General features: G+C 40.1%; 1 protein-coding gene across 3 annotated transcripts in view; it reads left to right on the forward strand.

Annotated features, from left to right (window-relative positions):
* Positions 1 to 19,155, forward strand: part of nkd1 (NKD inhibitor of WNT signaling pathway 1) — a 187,921-nt gene that overhangs the window by 97,453 nt on the left and 71,313 nt on the right. For all 3 annotated transcript variants that reach the window (XM_062961745.1, XM_008115625.3, XM_016995462.2), the window contains one exon: positions 14,343 to 14,400. In XM_062961745.1, coding sequence (XP_062817815.1) covers positions 14,343 to 14,400 — 58 coding nt within the window. The remainder of the gene's footprint in view (positions 1 to 14,342; positions 14,401 to 19,155) is intronic.

Raw genomic sequence — 19,155 nt, forward strand, 5'->3', positions numbered from 1 at the left:
TAGATTTCGCTTTTTTCCAAGATTTTTTTTTAGTAAAAGTATTACAGAAGAAAGAGACATGCAAAGTATGGGAAAAGACTACATCGGAAATGGCCTCTGTCTTTCTTTTCTATGGTTATACGAGGGTTGAATGAAAAGTAATGCCTCCACCTTCGTAACTCCTCAACAGATGGCAGTCCTGGTCTGCGGCAGGTACTGGCTTGTTCAGCAGACTCTCCTCTACAGTTCCATTTGGCGGGAAGCCTTAGCATTGAACGGTTGTGTTGTTAAAGTGCAAAGTATGGAGCCCTGCGCAGACGGGGAAGCCTAAGCATTGAACGGTTGTGTTGTTAAAGTGCGAAGTATGGAACCCTGCGCAGACGGGGAAGCCTTAGCATTGAACGGTTGTGTTGTTAAAGTGTGAAGTATGGAACCCCGTGCAGACGGGGAAGCCTTAGCATTGAATGGTTGTGTTGTTAAAGTGCGAAGTATGGAAACCTGCGCAGACGGGGAAGCATTAGCATTGAACGGTTGTGTTGTTAAAGTGCGAAGTATGGAACCCTGCGCAGACGGGGAAGCCTTAGCATTGAACGGTTGTGTTGTTAAAGTGCGAAGTATGGAACCCCGTGCAGACGGGGAAGCCTTAGCATTGAACGGTTGTGTTGTTAAAGTGCGAAGTATGGAAACCTGCGCAGACGGGGAAGCATTAGCATTGAACGGTTGTGTTGTTAAAGTGCGAAGTATGGAACCCTGCGCAGACGGGGAAGCCTTAGCATTGAACGGTTGTGTTGTTAAAGTGCGAAGTATGGAACCCCGTGCAGACGGGGAAGCCTTAGCATTGAACGGTTGTGTTGTTGAAGTGTGAAGTATGGAACCCTGTGCAGACAATGCGACTTAAGCAACATGCAGTCACTGAATTCTTGACAGAAGAAGGTGCCACCCCAAAGGAGATTCATCATAGAATGCAAGCTGTTTATGGTGATTGTTGCTGTTGATGTGAGTCTTGTGCGTCATTGGGCGAGTAAGTTTAAAGATATTGAGGTGGGAACATCCGACTTGCGTGACAAACAAAGAGTTGGAAATCCTGTGACAGCAACCACCGAGTTTCACAAGCAAAAGGTTGACAGGTTGATTCAGGACGATTGTCAATCACCGGATCACTGAGAGAGAAATATCAAGCATAATCGGCATTTCACAAGAACGTGTGGGTCACATTATTGCTTTGCTTGGCTATGGGAAGATCTGTGCACGATGGGTCCTGTGAGACGCTGGTTGCAGAAACAGAGTGTCGACTTCTTCCATGATGGTTTCAGAAAACATGTTCATCGTTGGCAGAAATGTATCCAGTTGTCTGGTGATGATGTGGAAAATTGAATAGTGATAGTTAAAGAGCACATTCTAAGGATTATTTCTGTGTTTGATTTATTAAAATAGTCCCATCCAAACCAAAGTAACAAAGGTAGAGGCATTACTTTTCATTCAACCCTCATAGATATGAATAGAATACTCATACCTCTCTCTGTCTCAATTCGACATCATATGCTTTGACAAATAACCGAATCCTACTCATCTTCGAAACATGACACCATCAAGTTATTTTCTTTTTCTTTCAACCGAAAACACTGACCCATTTTGCATTCAGCACCTTGGATAGATCTTTGAAGGATCATGCCTTTTGACACTATTTGAATTGCCATGGCTCGAGCTATGGAATTATGCGAGTTGTATGTGTTGTCGGAAGATTTTCATGGCCAGAATCACTGGGTTGTGGTGTGTTTTCCGGGCTGTATGGTCATGTTCCAGAAGCATTATCTTCTGATGTTTCACCCACATCTATGGCAAGCATCCTCAGAGGTTGTGAGGTCTGTTGGAAACCAGGCATGAGAGGTTTATATATCTGTGGAAGGTCCAGGGTGGGAGAAAGAACTTTTGCAAGTGTGAATGTTGCAATTAGCATTGAAAGGCCTTGCAACTTCAAGGTCTGACTGATTACTGCCTGGGGGAATCCTTTGTTGGGAGGTGTTAGCACCCAAACATGAATCAAGGAACATCAAAGGCACTGCAGACTAACTCAACAGGAGAACTCAGCCATAGCAGAGCATTTGATGAACCAACCTGGATACACAGCATATTATTTGAGAACACAGAAATGCTGGACCACTGTAACAACCACCATGTCAGACCACACAGAGAGGCCATTGAAATCCACAAGCTTGTGGACCATTTCAACAGAAAGGAGGAAACCATGAAAATGAACAAAATATGGCTCCCAGTATTAAAAAAACTCTAAAATAAGGAAAGCAAATAAAGCACAACTCTCTGAAAACGGGAATTCCAGACATGAAACAATCAGGGCCAGCTAACACCTCCGAACAAAGGATTCCCCCAGGCAGGAATCAGTCAGGCCTTGAAGCTGCAAGGCTTTTCAATGCTAGTCAAGATGATTAATTGAAACATTCACACTTGCCTCCAACAGACAAGAGTTCTCTCTCCCACCCTGGACCTTCCACATACAGTATAGTCTCACTTATCCAAGCCTCGCTAATCCAAGCCTCTGGATAATCCAAGCCATTTTTGTAGTCAATGTTTTCAATATATCATGATATTTTGGTGCTAAATTCGTAAATACAGTAATTACAACATAACATTACTGCATATTGAACTACTTTTTCAGTCAAATTTGTTGTATAACATGAAGTTTTGGTGCTTAATTTGTAAAATCATAACTTAATTTGATGTTCAATAGGCTTTTCCTTAATGCCTCCTTATTATCCAAGATATTCGCTTATCCAAGCTTCTGCCGGCCCATTTAGCTTGGATAAGTGAGACTCTACTGTATATATAAATCTCCCTTGCCTAGTTTCCAATATACCTCACAACCTCTGAAGATGCCTGCCATAGATGTGGACGAAACGTCAGGAGAGAATGCTTCTGGAACATGGCCAGACATCCCGGAAAACTCACAGCAAACCATAGGAGTTGTTTTTGGGGTTTTTTTGGGAGTGCAATTGCCTTACCAAACATTGAACCAAGGCACTTAAAGTGGTGTCAGACTGCATTCATTCTACAGTGTAGATGCACCTTCCATTGTATTTAATCTGGGGAGGGCAGATATATCTATTTCTTCAGACATTTGTTGGGATAGGCATTTAGAGTTGTTGTATATCTTCAAGCCAATAAAGCAATGTCATCCTTCCTTCCTTCATCTACTTTGCTAAACTCTCATTATCTTGACATGAATTACTTACAGGTGATTACATCACATTATAGTTACATTACCCGCAACGAATGGAGTGGGTTAAACCCTTGTGCCGGCAGGACTGCTGACTTGAAGGTTGGGTTGCTGACCTGAAGGTTGCCGGTTCAAATTCACCCTGGGGAGAGTGTGGATGAGCTCCCTCTATCAGCTCCAGCTCCATGTGGGGACATGAGAGAAGCCTGCCACAAGGATGGTAGGAAAAAAAATCAAAACATTCGGGCAATGTCCTTGCAGACAGCCAATTCTCTCACGTGTAGTTTCTCACGTCGCTCCTGACACACACACACAAACCTGCAACTTTGGCTCCTGCTGTAGTTGCCCAGGCTTCAATAATTGATTTCTAAACTTTTCCCCACATAAGTTTTTGTTAAGTTATTCTGGTTCCCAATCTTGAATGCCTTACTTTTAGAATTACTATTTGAAAAGAACAGTTGCTTAACTTTATCACCAATGTAAGAAGAAAACCTATGAAAACTGTTAGAACGTTCTTCTCCCTTGTTAGCTCTCCAGAACTCCTCTTATCCATCTTACTCTCTGTTATCTGACCTTTTTTTTTTACTTTGTTTATGCCAGGATCAACAGTTTAATAAATATTTATGTTTAATTTTGCTAATTATTATTATGTATGCTGGAACTCAATGGACAGACCCAGTCTTTTAGACTCGAACATGCCCATCTGTATTTTATAAGTGTTTTTATGAATGTCTGATGTAATTTAATAACTTTTTAATTGATTCACAATGTATTGTACAATTTTATATACTGTATATACTCAAGTATAAGTCAAGTTTTTCAGCACTTTTTTTAAGACTGAAAAAGCCGCCCTGAGCTTATACTTGGGTGAGGGTCCTGGTTGACTTATATTTGGATCAGCTTATACTCGAGAATATATGGTACATTTATTGTTTTTCTCTATTATTATTGGTATTATTACATTTATTATTTTTCTCTATTATTGTTGCTACTATTACATTTATTTTACTCTATTTTTATTTTTATTATTAATACATTTATTATTTCACTCTGATCTTATTATTATTACAGTAGAGTCTCGCTTATCCAACGTAAACGGGCCGGCAGAACGTTGGATAAGCAAATCTGTTGGATAATAAGGAGAGATTAAGAAAAAGTCTATTAAACATTAAATTAGGTTATGATTTTACAAATTAAGCACCAAAACATCATGTTATACAACAAATTTGACAGAAAAAGTAGTTCAGTTCACAGTAATGCTATGTAGTAATTACTGTATTTACGAATTTAGCACCAAAATATCATGATCTATTGAAAACATTGACTACAAAAATGCGTTGCATAATCCAGAACGTTGGATAAGCGAGTGTTGGATAAGTGAGACTCTACTGTATTATTGCATTTATTATTTTACTCTATTATTACATGTATTATTTTCCTGTATTTATTATTATTATCACATGTATTATTTTACTCTATTATTATTAAAAGTATACATAAGCACATTTACATTGAAGAAGATGAGAATAATGATTTGATCAGAGTTGGACAGTCTTATCTTAAATTTGAGCTTTATCTAACTATTCCAAAACATTTAACCTACTGATGCCTCAGTTAATGTAACTTTATTGGTACAGTAGAATCTCACTTATCCAACATAAACGGGCCGGCAGAATGTTGGATAAGCGAATATGTTGGATAATAAGGAGGGATTAAGGAAAAGCCTATTACACATCAAATTAGGTTATGATTTTACAAATTAAGCACCAAAACATCATGTTTAACAACAAATTTGACAGAAAAAGTAGTTCAATACGCAGTAATACTATGTAGTAATTACTGTATTTACGAATTTAGCACCAAAATATCACGATGTATTGCAAACATTGACTACAAAAATGCGTTGGATAATCCAGAATGTTGGATAAGTGAGACTCTACTTTATCTATTTTTATTTCTGAAATTTACCACTCTCGGCTTATACTGGAGTCAATGTTTTCCCAGTTTTTTGGTGGTAAAATTAGGTGCCTCTGCTTATATTCGGGTCGGCTTATACTCGAATATATACGGTAATTTAATAACTTTTTAATTGATTCACAATGTATTGTACAATTTTATATGTGTGTTTTATTGTAACCCGCCCTGAGTCCCCTATTGGGTGAGAAGGGCGGGATATAAATATTGTAATAAATATAAATAAATAAAATTACTCACAATTGTGTCCAAATATTCCTATGCACACAAAAAGAACTCTTAACGTTTTTGTGCAAACTTTTCATCTTACTCCTTGTTCTTCTCGCTCCCCCTTCCTTGAATGTTTCCTGGACTAGAGGAATTCTTGGAATATATTGGTTGTAATGAGTTATGTGGGTATGCTTTTTTCACCCCTTCTTTTTCTTTGAAACTTCATGGCATTAACATCTGTTAGCTTTTAAGAGAACAGAGTTTCAGACAAAAGGGCTGGTGCGGGGGGAGAAAAAAAAAACCTTGAGAAGGAGCAAAGATATTAAATTCTGGAGTAGGAAGGCCTCCGTTTCAAAGTCTGGGGGTGGAAGGTTGGGATCTGCTAAACTTTGGGCTTTGATGTGGCTTCTTTTAAGGAAATGCAGATAGCAGACCCAGTTTCTGTACTGGAAAGGCTGTGGTGTGGATTGGGTTTCTCTCTGTCCTCCCTCTCAGCCTCTTTTTTTTTTGGTGGCAATGCATCTATTTTTTCATTCGATCAGAAAGAACTATGGACAAGAAATTGGCTGTTCTGAGCCTCATATGAGAACCATTTCATATACGGCCGCCCATCCACATTTGCAATTCTGACTTTCATCAGTTTGGTTTTTTGTGGATTTGGCTAAACATATCTGCCTAAGTATCTCTTGGTTCTTCAGTGTGACTCTATGGACAACTTTCTCCAATCTTGCTAGAAAACCTAGAGATTTACAGAGATAATTTGTATTGTAAATATGTGAGCAACTAGCTGTGCCCGGCCATGCATTGCTGTGGCGAAGTATGTGGCCCCTTCTACACAGCTGTATAAAATGCACACTGAAGTGGATTATATGGCAGTGTGGACTCAAGATAACCCAGTTCAAAGCAGATACTATAATATTACAAATGGGTTATATAGCTGTGTGGAAGGGCCTTGAGTCTACACTGCCATATAATCCAGTGCAAATTAGATAATCTGTGGAACAGGCCGTGGCCTAAGTCTGCCTGTCCCTTGGGCTGAGTTGGTTGCTAGGAGACCAAGTGGGCAGAGATTAGTCCTCTAACTGGCAGCAATTGGATAAAAACAATTATTCCTTTCCCTCTAATTAGGACTTTATTTTTCTTTTCTTTTTGTTGTATCAACCTAGGGGCGTGGATGATGGGTTGTGTTGTCAAATTTTGAGGTTGGGGGGCCTGTAGTTTTGTTGGTCGCCGTGATGCCATCACTCATTTATATATATAGATAGGGAAGGGTACAAGAGGGGCATTTTGTACAGTAGAATCTCACTTATCCAAGCCTCGCTTATCTAAGCTTTTGGATTATCCAAGCCATTTTTGTAGTCAATGTTTTCAATGCATTGTGATATTTTGGTGCTAAAATCGTAAATACAGTAATTACAACATAACATTACTGCATATTGAACTACTTTTTCTGTCAAATTTGTTGTATAACATGATGTCTTGGTGCTTAATTTGTAAAATCATAACCTAATTTGATGTTTAATAGGCTTTTCCTTAATCCCTCCTTATTATCCAAGATATTCGCTTATCCAAGCTTCTGCTGGCCCGTTTATTTATTTCCAATATTTCTATCCCGCCCTTCTCATCCGAAGGGACTCAGGGCGGCATACAATTGGCAGCAATTCGATGCCGATACATCATTAAAAACAACAACATATAAAAATATATTACAACCAATTAAATACAGTATAAAATATAAAACATAAAACATATGCTTAAAATCCGTTCGTCCAATATCCTCCAACTTTATCCAACTTTTTAGCTTGGATAAGTGAGACTCTATTGTAACATCTTACATCTTTGTCTTCTTCCATTGTTATCCAATACAAAAAAGGTTTCTGTGAGCATCTCTTTCCTAATCTAAAACAGAAGGATTGAAGAGGGGGTGTACAGTGTTGTGAAACAAAGGAGACAGAAAAGTTGAAACATGGAAAATAAAAAGTGCTTGTGGTACAGCAGGTTAAACCAATGAGCTGCTGAATTTGCTGAGCGAATCCGGGAGTGGGGTGAGCTCCTGCTGTTAGCCCCAGCTCTTGCCAACCTAGCAATTCGAAAACATGCAAATGTGAGTAGATCAATAGGTACTGCTCCGGCGGGAAGGTAACGGCTCTCCATGCAGTCATGCCGGCCACATGACCTTGGAGGCGTCTATGGACAACGCTGGTTCTTTGGCTTGGAAATGGAGATGAGCACCAACCCCCAGAGTCGGACACGAGTAGATTTAATGTCAGGGGAAAACTTTTACTTTTAACTTAAGTAGCACTTCCTATTCTGTCTCTGCTGTCTTCTTCATAATCAAAACATCTATTCTTTTTGTCCTAAAACTTCTAATCTCTGGTTCATTAACTTCCCAGAGTCCCTTGGATATCATGGGGGATCCTGTTATCCCTGTCACTAACTTCTGCATTTTTTCTTTCTTTGTTATTCCTAGACTCCTGTGCTACTAATTTTCCCTTAATGCTATCGAAATTTTCAATTTTGTTTCATTCTTTTACTGGAGCCCCTGGTGGCGCAATGGGTTAAACTAGTGGTTCCCAAACTTATTTAGCCTACTGCCAAATAAGTTTATATTACTCAGCACCCTGGAAATTAATTTTTTAAAATTTTAATAGCAATTAAACAGAAATATATTTATTTTTTATTTATTTCCAATATTTCTATCCCACCCTTCTCACCCGAAGGGACTCAGGGCGGCGTACAATTGGCAACAATTCAATGCCGGCGCATCATTAAAAACAACAACATATAAACATGTATTACATATACATTTATATACCTGTGGCCATCACTGCTCCCCTGGATTGCTGCAGCGCCCACTAGGGGGCAGTAGTGCCTACTTTGGGAATCACTGGGTTAAACCCTTGTGCCAGCAGGACTGCTGACTGAAAGGTCGGTGGTTTGAATCCGGGGAGTGGGGTGAGCTCCCGTCTGTCAGCTCCAGCTTCCCATGCGGGGAAATGAGAGAAGTCTCTCAGAGGATGGTAAAACATCCGGCCGTCCCCTGGGCAACGTCCTTGCAGATGGCCAATTCTCTCACACCAGAAGCAACTTGCAATTTCATACAAAAATATTATTCAAATTTGGAAGCATCTGGAAATTGCATAAATTTGATCAGTTTGTCCATCTCCACCATGTCCAGCATTTTTATAATCCACTAGCTTTGCCCGGCCACGCGTTGCTGTGGCTTATGGGAATCCTCTGTTGGCCAGGTGGAATAGCAGTGAATAGCCTTGCAGTCTCAAAGCCTGGCCGTTTTCTGGAGTAGCTGGAGCTTTTAGTTGTATGAACGTAGAGGCATGGATGAGGAGTTGTGCTGCCATGACATTAAGTCCATTATAAATGGGTTATATATCTGTGTGGAAGGGCCTTGAGTCTACACTGCCATATAATCTAGTTAAAATCAGATAATTTGTATTTTATAGGCAGTGTGGAAGAGGCCTAAGTGAGGCCTAACTCTGCCTGTCTCCTGGGCTGAGAGGGTTGCTAGGAGACCAGGTGGGCGGAGCTTAGCCTTTTAACTGGCAGCAATTGGATAAAAACAATTCTTCCTCTCCCTCTAATTAGGGCTTTATTTTTCTTTTCTTTTTGTTGTATGAACATAGAGGCATGGATGAGGCGTTGTGCTGCCAAGTTTAGTGTTTCTGGGATGTGTAGTTTTGTTGTTTTGTCCTAGGCCGAAATTTCATTACCCTTTTATATATATAGATAAATGTTGGGTGGGAATTTCTTCTTTGTTTCCACAAGTACATTTTCTATATTCTCCGGAGGGTCACGATGCAGGGAGAATTAGTCAAGCTTCTGTCCCGTTGATGGAGTGCAGTCATATGTTGTTGCGTCTATTTTCTTCCACGCAGAGACAAATAGAGCATCTTTTCCTTCCCTTAGTGATGTGTTAATAACAGTGGCAACACAACAGCCTGTGGTCTTTCTTTCTGCATTAATAAGTAAATATTTCCCTTTTTGTTTCCGAGAATAACAATATTAAATATTGCCTGGCTGCCCCCATGGTGCTATTAAAGAAATGTCTGCCTGTCAGAGATAATGCGTGCCCCAATCAGACTGGCATGAAGGAGCACATTTAATTGACAGCTGATGAGTCCTAGCTGCCCAGCGGTGCCACTGAAATCCATAAAGGTTACAGTGGTTGGTTTCCGAAAAGGGGCGCTCAGTTAATGGACCATTAAAAGAGAGAAAAGCTGCATTTGCAAACTCAACCAAACAGCTGCTTGGAAGTTGTGATTATAATAACTATTCTAAAGAGGAGAGAAAAAAAAACACCAACCCAGAGTCTATATTGTCAACACATATCAATGAATTGCCAAATACGACACAATTGAGAGTGATAAACAGCAGCTGGGGCTCTGAATAAAAGAGACACGCATGAAAACGCCAACAAGATATGAGTTTTTAACTCCCAAAGTATTGGTTTTTGTGTTTTAGAAGTTCTTCCCCATTCACTTCCTGCTGAAGAACTTGAGTGGTGCGTTCGCTGCTTAAAATTGTGCACATGGATGGTTTGGATTGGTTTTGGGAATACAGTAGAGTCTCACTTATCCAACATAAACGGGCCGGCAGAATGTTGGATAAGCAAATATGTTGGATAATAAGGAGGCATTCAGGAAAAGCCTATTAAACATCAAATTAGGTCATGATTTTACAAATTAAGCACCAAAACATCATGTTATACAACAAATTTGACAGAAAAAGTAGTTCAATACTCAGTAATGCTATGTAGTAATTACTGTATTTACGAATTTAGCACCAAATTATCATGATATATTGAAAATATTAACTACAAAAATGCGTTGGATAATCCAGAACGTTGGATAAGCGAGTGTTGGATAAGTGAGACTCTACTGTAATATGAAGTTCAATTAGAAAATTGTGGTATAAAGTTGGAGTAGGTTTCCCACTCCTTGGATACAATTCCTGCAACTCCATGCCTCAGCTTTGCAAATGTTGGTGACTCACAGTGGGTCCAGTTTCAGGAAATTTACCCTCCTTGCTATTGTAGAGAATTCACCGTATATACTTGAGTATAAGCTGACCCGAATATAAGCCGAGGCACCTAATTTTACCACAAAAACTGGGAAAACTTATTGACTCGAGTGTAAGACGAGGGTGGGAAATGCAGCAGCTATGGGTCAAATTCAAAAATAAAAATAGATATTAATAAAATTGCATTATTTGAGGCATCAGTGGGTTAATGTTTTTGAATATTTATACAAAACTGTAATTTAAGATAATAATAAGACTTTAATAAGATAAGACTGTCCAACTCTGAATACCTATATACTCAAGTATAAGCTGACCTGAATAGAAGCCAGCCAGGACCCACTCTCGAGTATAAGCCGATGGGAGCTTTTTGAGCCCTAAAAAAAGGGCTGAAAAACTAGGCTTATACTCGAGTATAAACAGTATTTGACATATTGGCTTAAGTGTTGGACTGTGCCTCTGGAGACCAGGCTTGGAAGCCTTTCTTGTGTTGTAGATCAGTTACCAGAGGCTGATGGTTTAACTGATGACTTAGAGAGGATTGTGAGCTTTTCTTGTGGATGATTCAGAGAGGATTGTGAGCTTTCCTGTGGCACACAAGTCTGGGAAATGATGGATCTCTCTGTGAGAAAACTGGCTCGGAAGGTACAGGGCCTCAAGGGCATTCAGGGAGCCAGAAGTAGCAACGGTGGATAAGGAATGGAGCGAAGAACTGAGTGATAAGGAGGCTTCCCCTGGGAACCCACCTGCAGCTACAGAGATCAACAAAAGTCTTCGTTTCCAAATGAGAGCCGAAAATAGATTGCATAATTCAGAGAGATTACATAGGAAAGTTGTGAAAGGAATTCATGGGAAATGGAATGCTTTCATGGGTGTCTATTAAGCAACCAGTTGTTTACCTTAAGGCCAGTTCAGGCAACGTTGCATTAGAGTGAGAAGCTAAGTCTGAGTTCTCTTGTTCCTAGTTAAAGTCAAGCTTTGATTCTGGGTTTAAATATTCTGGAAGTTTTCTATGTTCCTGCTCATGTACTCCTGTTCAAGCCTTACTAGTTATATCTTCCTGATTGTAGATTTATGCTGTATCTGTGATTCCTGGTTGTTCCTGGACCTTGTCACTTATGGGGGCAGTGATCATAGGCATTTCCAAGCCTGGAGTGCAACATCTTGGGCATGGAAACCCAGTTGGTTTGCATTGGCAAATCACACACAGCAAAATCTCTTTGAACTAATCTTGCCAGGAAAACCCTGTGATAGGTTTGTCTTAGGGTTGCCATGCATTGGAAATGACTTGAAGGCAGACAGAAAAGTGACTTTAGAAGTGTACAGTCCTAATAGTAAGACTGCAGGTGCAAAGAGAGTAACAACTTTGGTCTGTGAATGAAGCACCTATTTCTTGCTTTTAATTTAGAAGTCCAATAACACCTTCTTATTTATGTAATACTAGCTGTGCCCAGCCACACGTTGCTGTGACGAAGTATGGTGTTATGGGAAATAAAGTATTGAGGAATTAGTGGTAGTTAAGGTAAAGGGCAAAGGTTTCCCCCTGACATTAAGTCCATTATAAATGGGTTATATAGCTGTGTGGAAGGGCCTTGAGTCTACACTGCCATATAATCCAGTTAAAATCAGATAATTTGTATTTTATAGGCAGTGTGGAAGAGGCCTAAGTGAGGCCTAACTCTGCCTGTCTCCTGGGCTGAGAGGGTTGCTAGGAGACCAAGTGAGTGGAGCTTAGCCTTCTAACTGGCAGCAATTGGATAAAAACAATTATTCCTCTCCCTCTAATTAGGGCTTTATTTTTCTTTTCTTTTTGTTGTATGAATGTAGAGGCATGGATGAGGGGTTGTGCTGCCAAGTTTAGTGTTTCTGGGATGTGTCGTTTTGTTGTTTTGTCCTAGGCCAAAATTTCATTACCCTTATATATATATATAGATTTTTCCTGGCCCAGCCATTTGCAAGTTGAGTCCACACATTGGGAAATCCCTTCTGGTTTCATCCCTGACCATCTCTATCTCTGTATCAGTGAGGAAGGAATTCATTTCCATATTGCTGTTCTCTAATATTATCACCAGAATCTTGGCATCACTTCTGTTGTCCCACAAAATGAGGAGAGAGAAAACTTTTCAAGCAAACTCAATAGAAAAAGCTCGAGGTTAAGCCTGATCTGGTGTATTTCTCGGGTTTTTAAAAACCATGTTCAGTTTTTCATTCTTGGGGGGTGAGGAATTACAATTTAACACTCCGGTTTCCTGCAAGCCAGCCCTTATAGCTCCATTAGAGATTCCGTTTGGCTTTTTTAGCGTCTTGACAAGATACAAGAGTGCTAAATATTAAGTGGCCTCGTAGAGAAGTATTTTAATCTTTAAATCTCTTTTACTTGCCTGTATGTTCTGCACATTGATCTTCTTTTGTTCACCCCAAATTCTTTGCACGTGTCCCAAAATTTCTGCATAAAATATGTATGCTGAGCTATGAATTGCAAAGGTGCTCTTCATGTTTCCATTGATGAAACAACAGCAGCTTCTTGTGCTTCATGTTGAAGTCCTAGGGACTGAACTACAAACGGAACATGACACATTCATGTATTGAGGACAGATTCTCCACCCCCGCCCCATGCGAACAATGTCACAGGGGCTCCATAGGGAATGGTAGGGAAGGGAGGGAGTTCGGGATTTTATACTTCCCCATTGGGATCCACTTTCATTACTATGTATACTAGGAAGAAAGATTCCACTAGTGGAAAAAGCAGTTTCTCAACTAGTTTCAGTAGCCGGATTTGTGGAATGGATCTGGATCAGGACTAGGATTCCCAGATCTCAAGATTTCGGTCTGTTTCTTCAGTTCTCATGGTGAGAAGTAGGAATCTCATTATGGAATTCCACTGTTGCACCTCAGCACTGGTTCACCTTGCTCTTAACACACACTCCACCACAGCAGACTTGGTTAAAACAGTTTATTGATAAAAGATAGCAATGTCTGAATAAAAGCAGTAAAGAAAGCAATAATCCAAATGCAAAGGCAATCTGTAGAATACAGTTCAAAGTCTTTAATATAGCAAATCAGTCATGAAAATAAGGCAACGTGAACTCCAAAATGCAATCCAAACACAGGATCTAATCATGAACAAAAGCAAGAGTCCTTTTCCATGAGCATGGACAAGGCAGAAACTTAGCTTCCCAAAACTAACATTGCTTCGTCTGAAATCTTTCCTTGTTTCTCTCTTATTTAACCATGCTTACAGGCTAAGAAAGCATTCCTTTGTCCTTGAGTTCCCACACGTTCCCTAGCTATTCTAAGAGAACGTCTGAGACAATGACCTCTTAACTCAACCTTGCTTCTCTATCTAAGGAAGACTCCTCTGACTCGCTGCCAGAGCCACCTGGGATTTGTTGATGTTCTGAATCCTGTGAAAGGTCACCCTTATCACTGACTTCTGGTTCACTACTAGTCTGTTTATTCACTACTAGTCTGTTTATTAACAAGATTAGTTGTTGAATGCCAAGATCCTTCCAGGATCCTTGCTGTTCCCCAACAGAGTTGGTATGTGTGCTACACGCTTGAATGAAGCTATGTGCTTCTCTTCAGATTTATATTGTCAATAAGGATCATTCCATGGTTTAAAGAGTTACTCTTAGAGAGTCAGGGTTGTGTAGTGGTTTGAGGGTTGGACTGACGACTCTGGGAGATTGTGTTCATATTCTTGCTCAGCTAAGGAAGCCAACTGGGCGACCTTGAACAGGTCACAGTCTCACAAGAGGTCAATGGCAAGGCATCTCTGAACAAATCTTACCAAGAAAATTCCATGAATGGATTCAGCTTGGATCAAGTTGGAAATTGCTTGAAGGCACACATCAACAACCCTTGTGTAGAACAAAACAAGCTAATATGGGTTCTTTTTTGTTCTTTTTTACAGGATGCAGCTGGTGAAGGTTACCGGGAGTCCATTGAAAACGAACACTTTCATCTGGAAGGTACTAATTTCTTTTTCTTTTTTTTAAACTGCTTTCCCTTTTGTTCTCATCAGACCTGCTGGTATAATGGGCCATCACAGATTTTGCCATTCAAAAATGGATGCTCTATGGATATTGTATTTATCCACACACCCATCAAACGTTGTCCCCTCTAGGCAACATAAACCCTTTATGACAATAAGGTTGAACTTCCATGGACATGAGGGCCATACCATATATACCAATGTGATGCGTTCCTTGTAAAAAGAGTATTAATCTAAAAAGGAACCCCCAAACCGTTGTTTGGTGAACCTCAGAACTACTTAGAACCTCCTGCTACCTTTCTTGTTTCTTCATGGCCCTGTTTTCATAGCAAAAGTCATCACTGCTCACCCTTACTATTAGAAGGAAGGCTGCAACCATCCAGACATACCCATATCTTGGGACCTGGCTTGTTTTTTTTTTTACTGGAGGCGTTCAAATGACGCCTCCGGTCAAAACTAATTAATTTGGAACAAACCGGGGATCCCTGTTTTTTTCCGAATTAATTAAATATCTGGTAAGATCTTAAGGTACCCTGTGGGTATTGGACCCGGGGACTGCGTCACATGAGGATTTTCCTCTTCGGACCTCCGTCTCTCCTGGCACAGATTTTCTTCATGCCAGGTGTGAGGAAGGAGCTTATGACAGCCAGGTACTTTAAACTTTACTTTTAGGGGTAAATTGGGGGCTCCATGGTGGCTGCATGCCAACCTGATTTTAATCGGTGTCACACTCCTAAGCGGCACGAACACTGGGAACCAACACAACAGCCAATAACAATATAATATCTTTATTAAAGCAATAAAAGTTCCAAATGGAACTAAGCAGTTATATAGAAGTAGCAATTGACCTTCCAGGAAACATCAATTTTAGTCCAATAATATAAAGTCTTATGTCCGGTATTAGAGTTCAAAATCCAATATCCGAAACACACTCAAACTCCGCCTGAGTTTTGAGTGGGGAAATAAGCAGAGAGCAAGAAGAGTCCGTTAGAAGAAATGTTCCAAACAGGGTTTCAAGGCAAGGCAAGTTGTAAGTTCAGGAGCTGAAACGCAGTCCCATCATGGCAAGAAGGTAAACCAACACCCGGTTTACTCCAGAGTAAACGCACCGTCAGGCCGCTTGGAAAAACAGGAACGAGAGGCGACGCTACTTCTTAGTCCCAAGTTAAGTTGCCACCGCACAGAAGATTCTCCGTGCACAACTTTTATTGAAGTTCATAGCTCCCCCAAACCAGGTGTTAAAATCCCCAAAACTTCCCAAGAGAACTGGACCTCCAAAACATCATGCCTCCCTAATTCTTCCCAAGAGAACTGGGTTTAGCCACAATCGCCTCACTCTGCTAATCTGACACTTCTTCTTAAAGATTGCCTTAGAGAGCGGTCTGTTTTCAAAAAAGCCCTTCTATCGAACGGTAACTTCTCCGGAGAGCCGGGAAGAGCCGGCTCCTTCTCAAGGCCATCTTTAATTGGCTCTGGCACGGAAATGTCAACAGAAGGCATCTGGAAAGGAACTGAATCCTGCTCACTTGGGAAAAAACCCAAATCCTCTTCATTTTGGTCAGCAATGGCTGCGGGGTCAGGGGCCAAAGGTGCCTGAGACATCACAATCGGGATGCATGTAGCCATCCCCTTAGGAAAACCTGAGTGGGGACTGAAATTTGTGCTGAAGCGGATTTTTTAAAACCCGCTTCGGCGCGGGTTTTAGTCCTGTCTGGAAGCGCCCAAAGTGAACTGCAAAACCTAGAGAGACTTACAAACAATTTAGAGGGAACATCATAGCCATACTGCTTGGGGAATTCTGAGACTTGTAGCTCCAAAAAAGTCCCAAACATTTTCCAAAATCTATGGTAGTAGAGATCTCCAAAGTTAAAAGGTGGCAATTCTAAAGCAGGAATGAAAGCACAACGCTGAGAACCTAAGGACTGGAATTAAATGAGACTTTTTGTCCTAAATTCTTTCCTTACAATTTCCTCTTTTCTTTTCCCCCCTTCTAACTTTCCTCCCTTTATGATCCAAGACAAATATACATTTAGTCACAGCTGTTCGCGCTCTTGGCTTCCCGAGTATAAGATCAGCTGAAAAACCAGACCTTTGAGACAGCAGGCCACAAAGAATCAAAGCAGTGCCAGAAGGAGGGCTCGCCCTGGGACTCTTGGTGCCATATTGGGGTCCAAGTTCAGTAGTCTATATTTATATATGTATTTTTATTGGATTTATATGCCTCCTTTCTCCCAAAGTGGGACCTAATCTCTACTTCTTGGATCACAGTATGGACCATAGTAGTTACTCAAAACTGTAAGTGGTGTGAGTTAAGGAATTAAGGAAGAATTTCCTCAGTGATTTCATCCTTGCATTCATAGACAAACAATTACTGTAGTTTTCTCCCTGCTGCGGGTGTAAATGAATATTTCTCAACAATATTTGCATTACCCAAAGTGTTGCAGAGCAATTACTCTGCAGAGAAATACACGTATTTTTTTTCCTGAATTTATTTTTTTCGTGCAGTATTTTCTACATAAGTCAATGTGTTTTCTATGTAGGAAGCTTGTTCTCTGCATATGCAACTCAGGTTAATGTGTGTTTGCAAATAAAAAGCCATATATATTTTTCTCTAGAATCCGTCCTCTATAACACTTCAGGATATTTGAATAATGGGGAGAAACTGCAAAAGTCTGGGGGAAATCTCAGTTCTATCGGTCATCTTGATGGAGTTTCCAGACTTCCAGGAAAGCTGTTTTTGATCTGGAAATGAATAGTTGCAAATATTCTTTCCATCCCTAGTTTAGAAGTCTACTTCTGGGTTCTGTGAAAAATCCATTTTGGGTTTTTTGGGGGGGAAGGAAACAAAATGTGAGAAGAAAGCTGAATATAGTTTTATAAGATTGTCAGGCTGGTGGTTTCCAAAAGTGGAGATTGTCATTACTCTGCTCCCTTCTTCTTTTTTTGGTGAGGATGAGTCTTGGAAAGACTGTGAGAGCCACAAAAACAGCCATGGAGGGCTGGACGAAGACCTCCAGTTCAAACAAAGTTGAACAGAGTTGTTCTGAAAGACCTGGAGAATCCAAAATAAGTGTTCTCTCAATTTGTTTTAAAATGCATGTTTTTAATCCGTGGTCTTTCCATGTTTGGGGCAGTCCTAGCCCTCTAACCCTTGTGAAAGTATTATTACACTATGTAACACGATTTTTGTTCCTGGATTATAAATGTCATTTCCTAATTGGTTGTATCATAAAAACATGGAAAAGGTTTATTAAATTGCAAACACTTTGTTTTTGTGGGACATTCAATAAATATCTTATTGAGTCTCAACCAATTCAATATAATTTGTGACATCAACAAAAATGTTTCTGGAGCAGAACAACTACTTTCAAAGTAATTTCCACACAAGTAAACAGGAAATAACATTTTCAAACCAGGAACAGATTTTTTTTTTCAAATTTTGTTACATAGTGCTCTCGAGTTACATGAAGCTCCAACTACTATAGGAAACATCATGGTGTTGCTAGTGACTCATGTCTCCATGCCCTAAATGAGTTACTTGTTAAGGCCAGGCAAGGAACATCATTACATTTCATAAGATGTGTAGATCCTAAACCTAAAAAACAAAACAGCACTGTTAAAATCTAATGAATTGCTTTCAAGCTCTATCTATCATGTGGCATCGCATCACTTAGCATCCTATATTGTTTGATACGAGAGTTGAATGAAAAGTAATGCCTCCACCTTTGTAAATCCTCAACAGATGGCAGTACTGGTATGGGCAGGTACTGGCTTGTTCAGTAGACTCTTCCCTACAGTTCTACAACTGTAAAAAGGTTGACAGATTGATTCAGGGCAATCGTATCACTCAGAGAGAAATTTCAAGCATGATCAGCATTTCACAAGAATGTGTGGGTCACATTATTGCTTTACTTGGCAATCGGAAGATCTGTGCATGATGGGGACTGTGAGATGCTGGTCGCGGAAACGGAGTGTCGACTTCTTCCGTGATGGCTTCAGAAAACTTGTTCATTGTTGGCAGAAATGTATCCAATTGTCAGGTGATTAAGTGGAAAAGTGAATAGTGGTAGTTAAAGAGCACATTCTAAGGATTATTTCTGCATTTGATTTATTAAAATATTTATTTATTATTTATTTATTTACAGCATTTATATTCCGCCCTTCTCACCCCGAAGGGGACTCAGGGCGGATCACATTACACATACCGTGTTTCCCCGAAAATAAGACAGTGTCTTATATTAATTTTTGCTCCCAAAGATGCACTAGGTCTTATTTCCAGGGGATGTCTTGTTTTTCCATGAAGAAGAATTCACATTTATTATTGAACAAAAAAATGAACATTTTATAGATACTGTACAGTAGTTGTCATCACAAACCAGCATAACCAGACAAACTGTAAATCCTATCATGAATTTCTTGTTACTACCAATATTTCCATGTACAGCACTCTATGGTACGTACATTTACCGATCCTGTTTGGCGGGCATGCTTCCAAACAAAAACTTTGCTAGGTCTTACTTTCAGGGGAGGCCTTATATTTAGCAATTCAGCAAAACCTCTACTAGGTCTTATTTTCTGGGGATGTCTTATTTTGGGGGAAACAGGGTATAGGCAAACATTCAATGCTTTTTAACATAGAACAAAGACAAGACAAACATAGGCTCCGAGCGGGCCTCGATTCATTGCAGTGATTCATTGCAGCTGCTCTCCAGCCTGCGCCACAGCCCGAGCC

This window comes from Anolis carolinensis, unplaced genomic scaffold (assembly GCF_035594765.1).
Source record: "Anolis carolinensis isolate JA03-04 unplaced genomic scaffold, rAnoCar3.1.pri scaffold_9, whole genome shotgun sequence".
In the NCBI taxonomy this organism is placed as follows: Eukaryota; Metazoa; Chordata; class Lepidosauria; order Squamata; family Dactyloidae; genus Anolis; species Anolis carolinensis.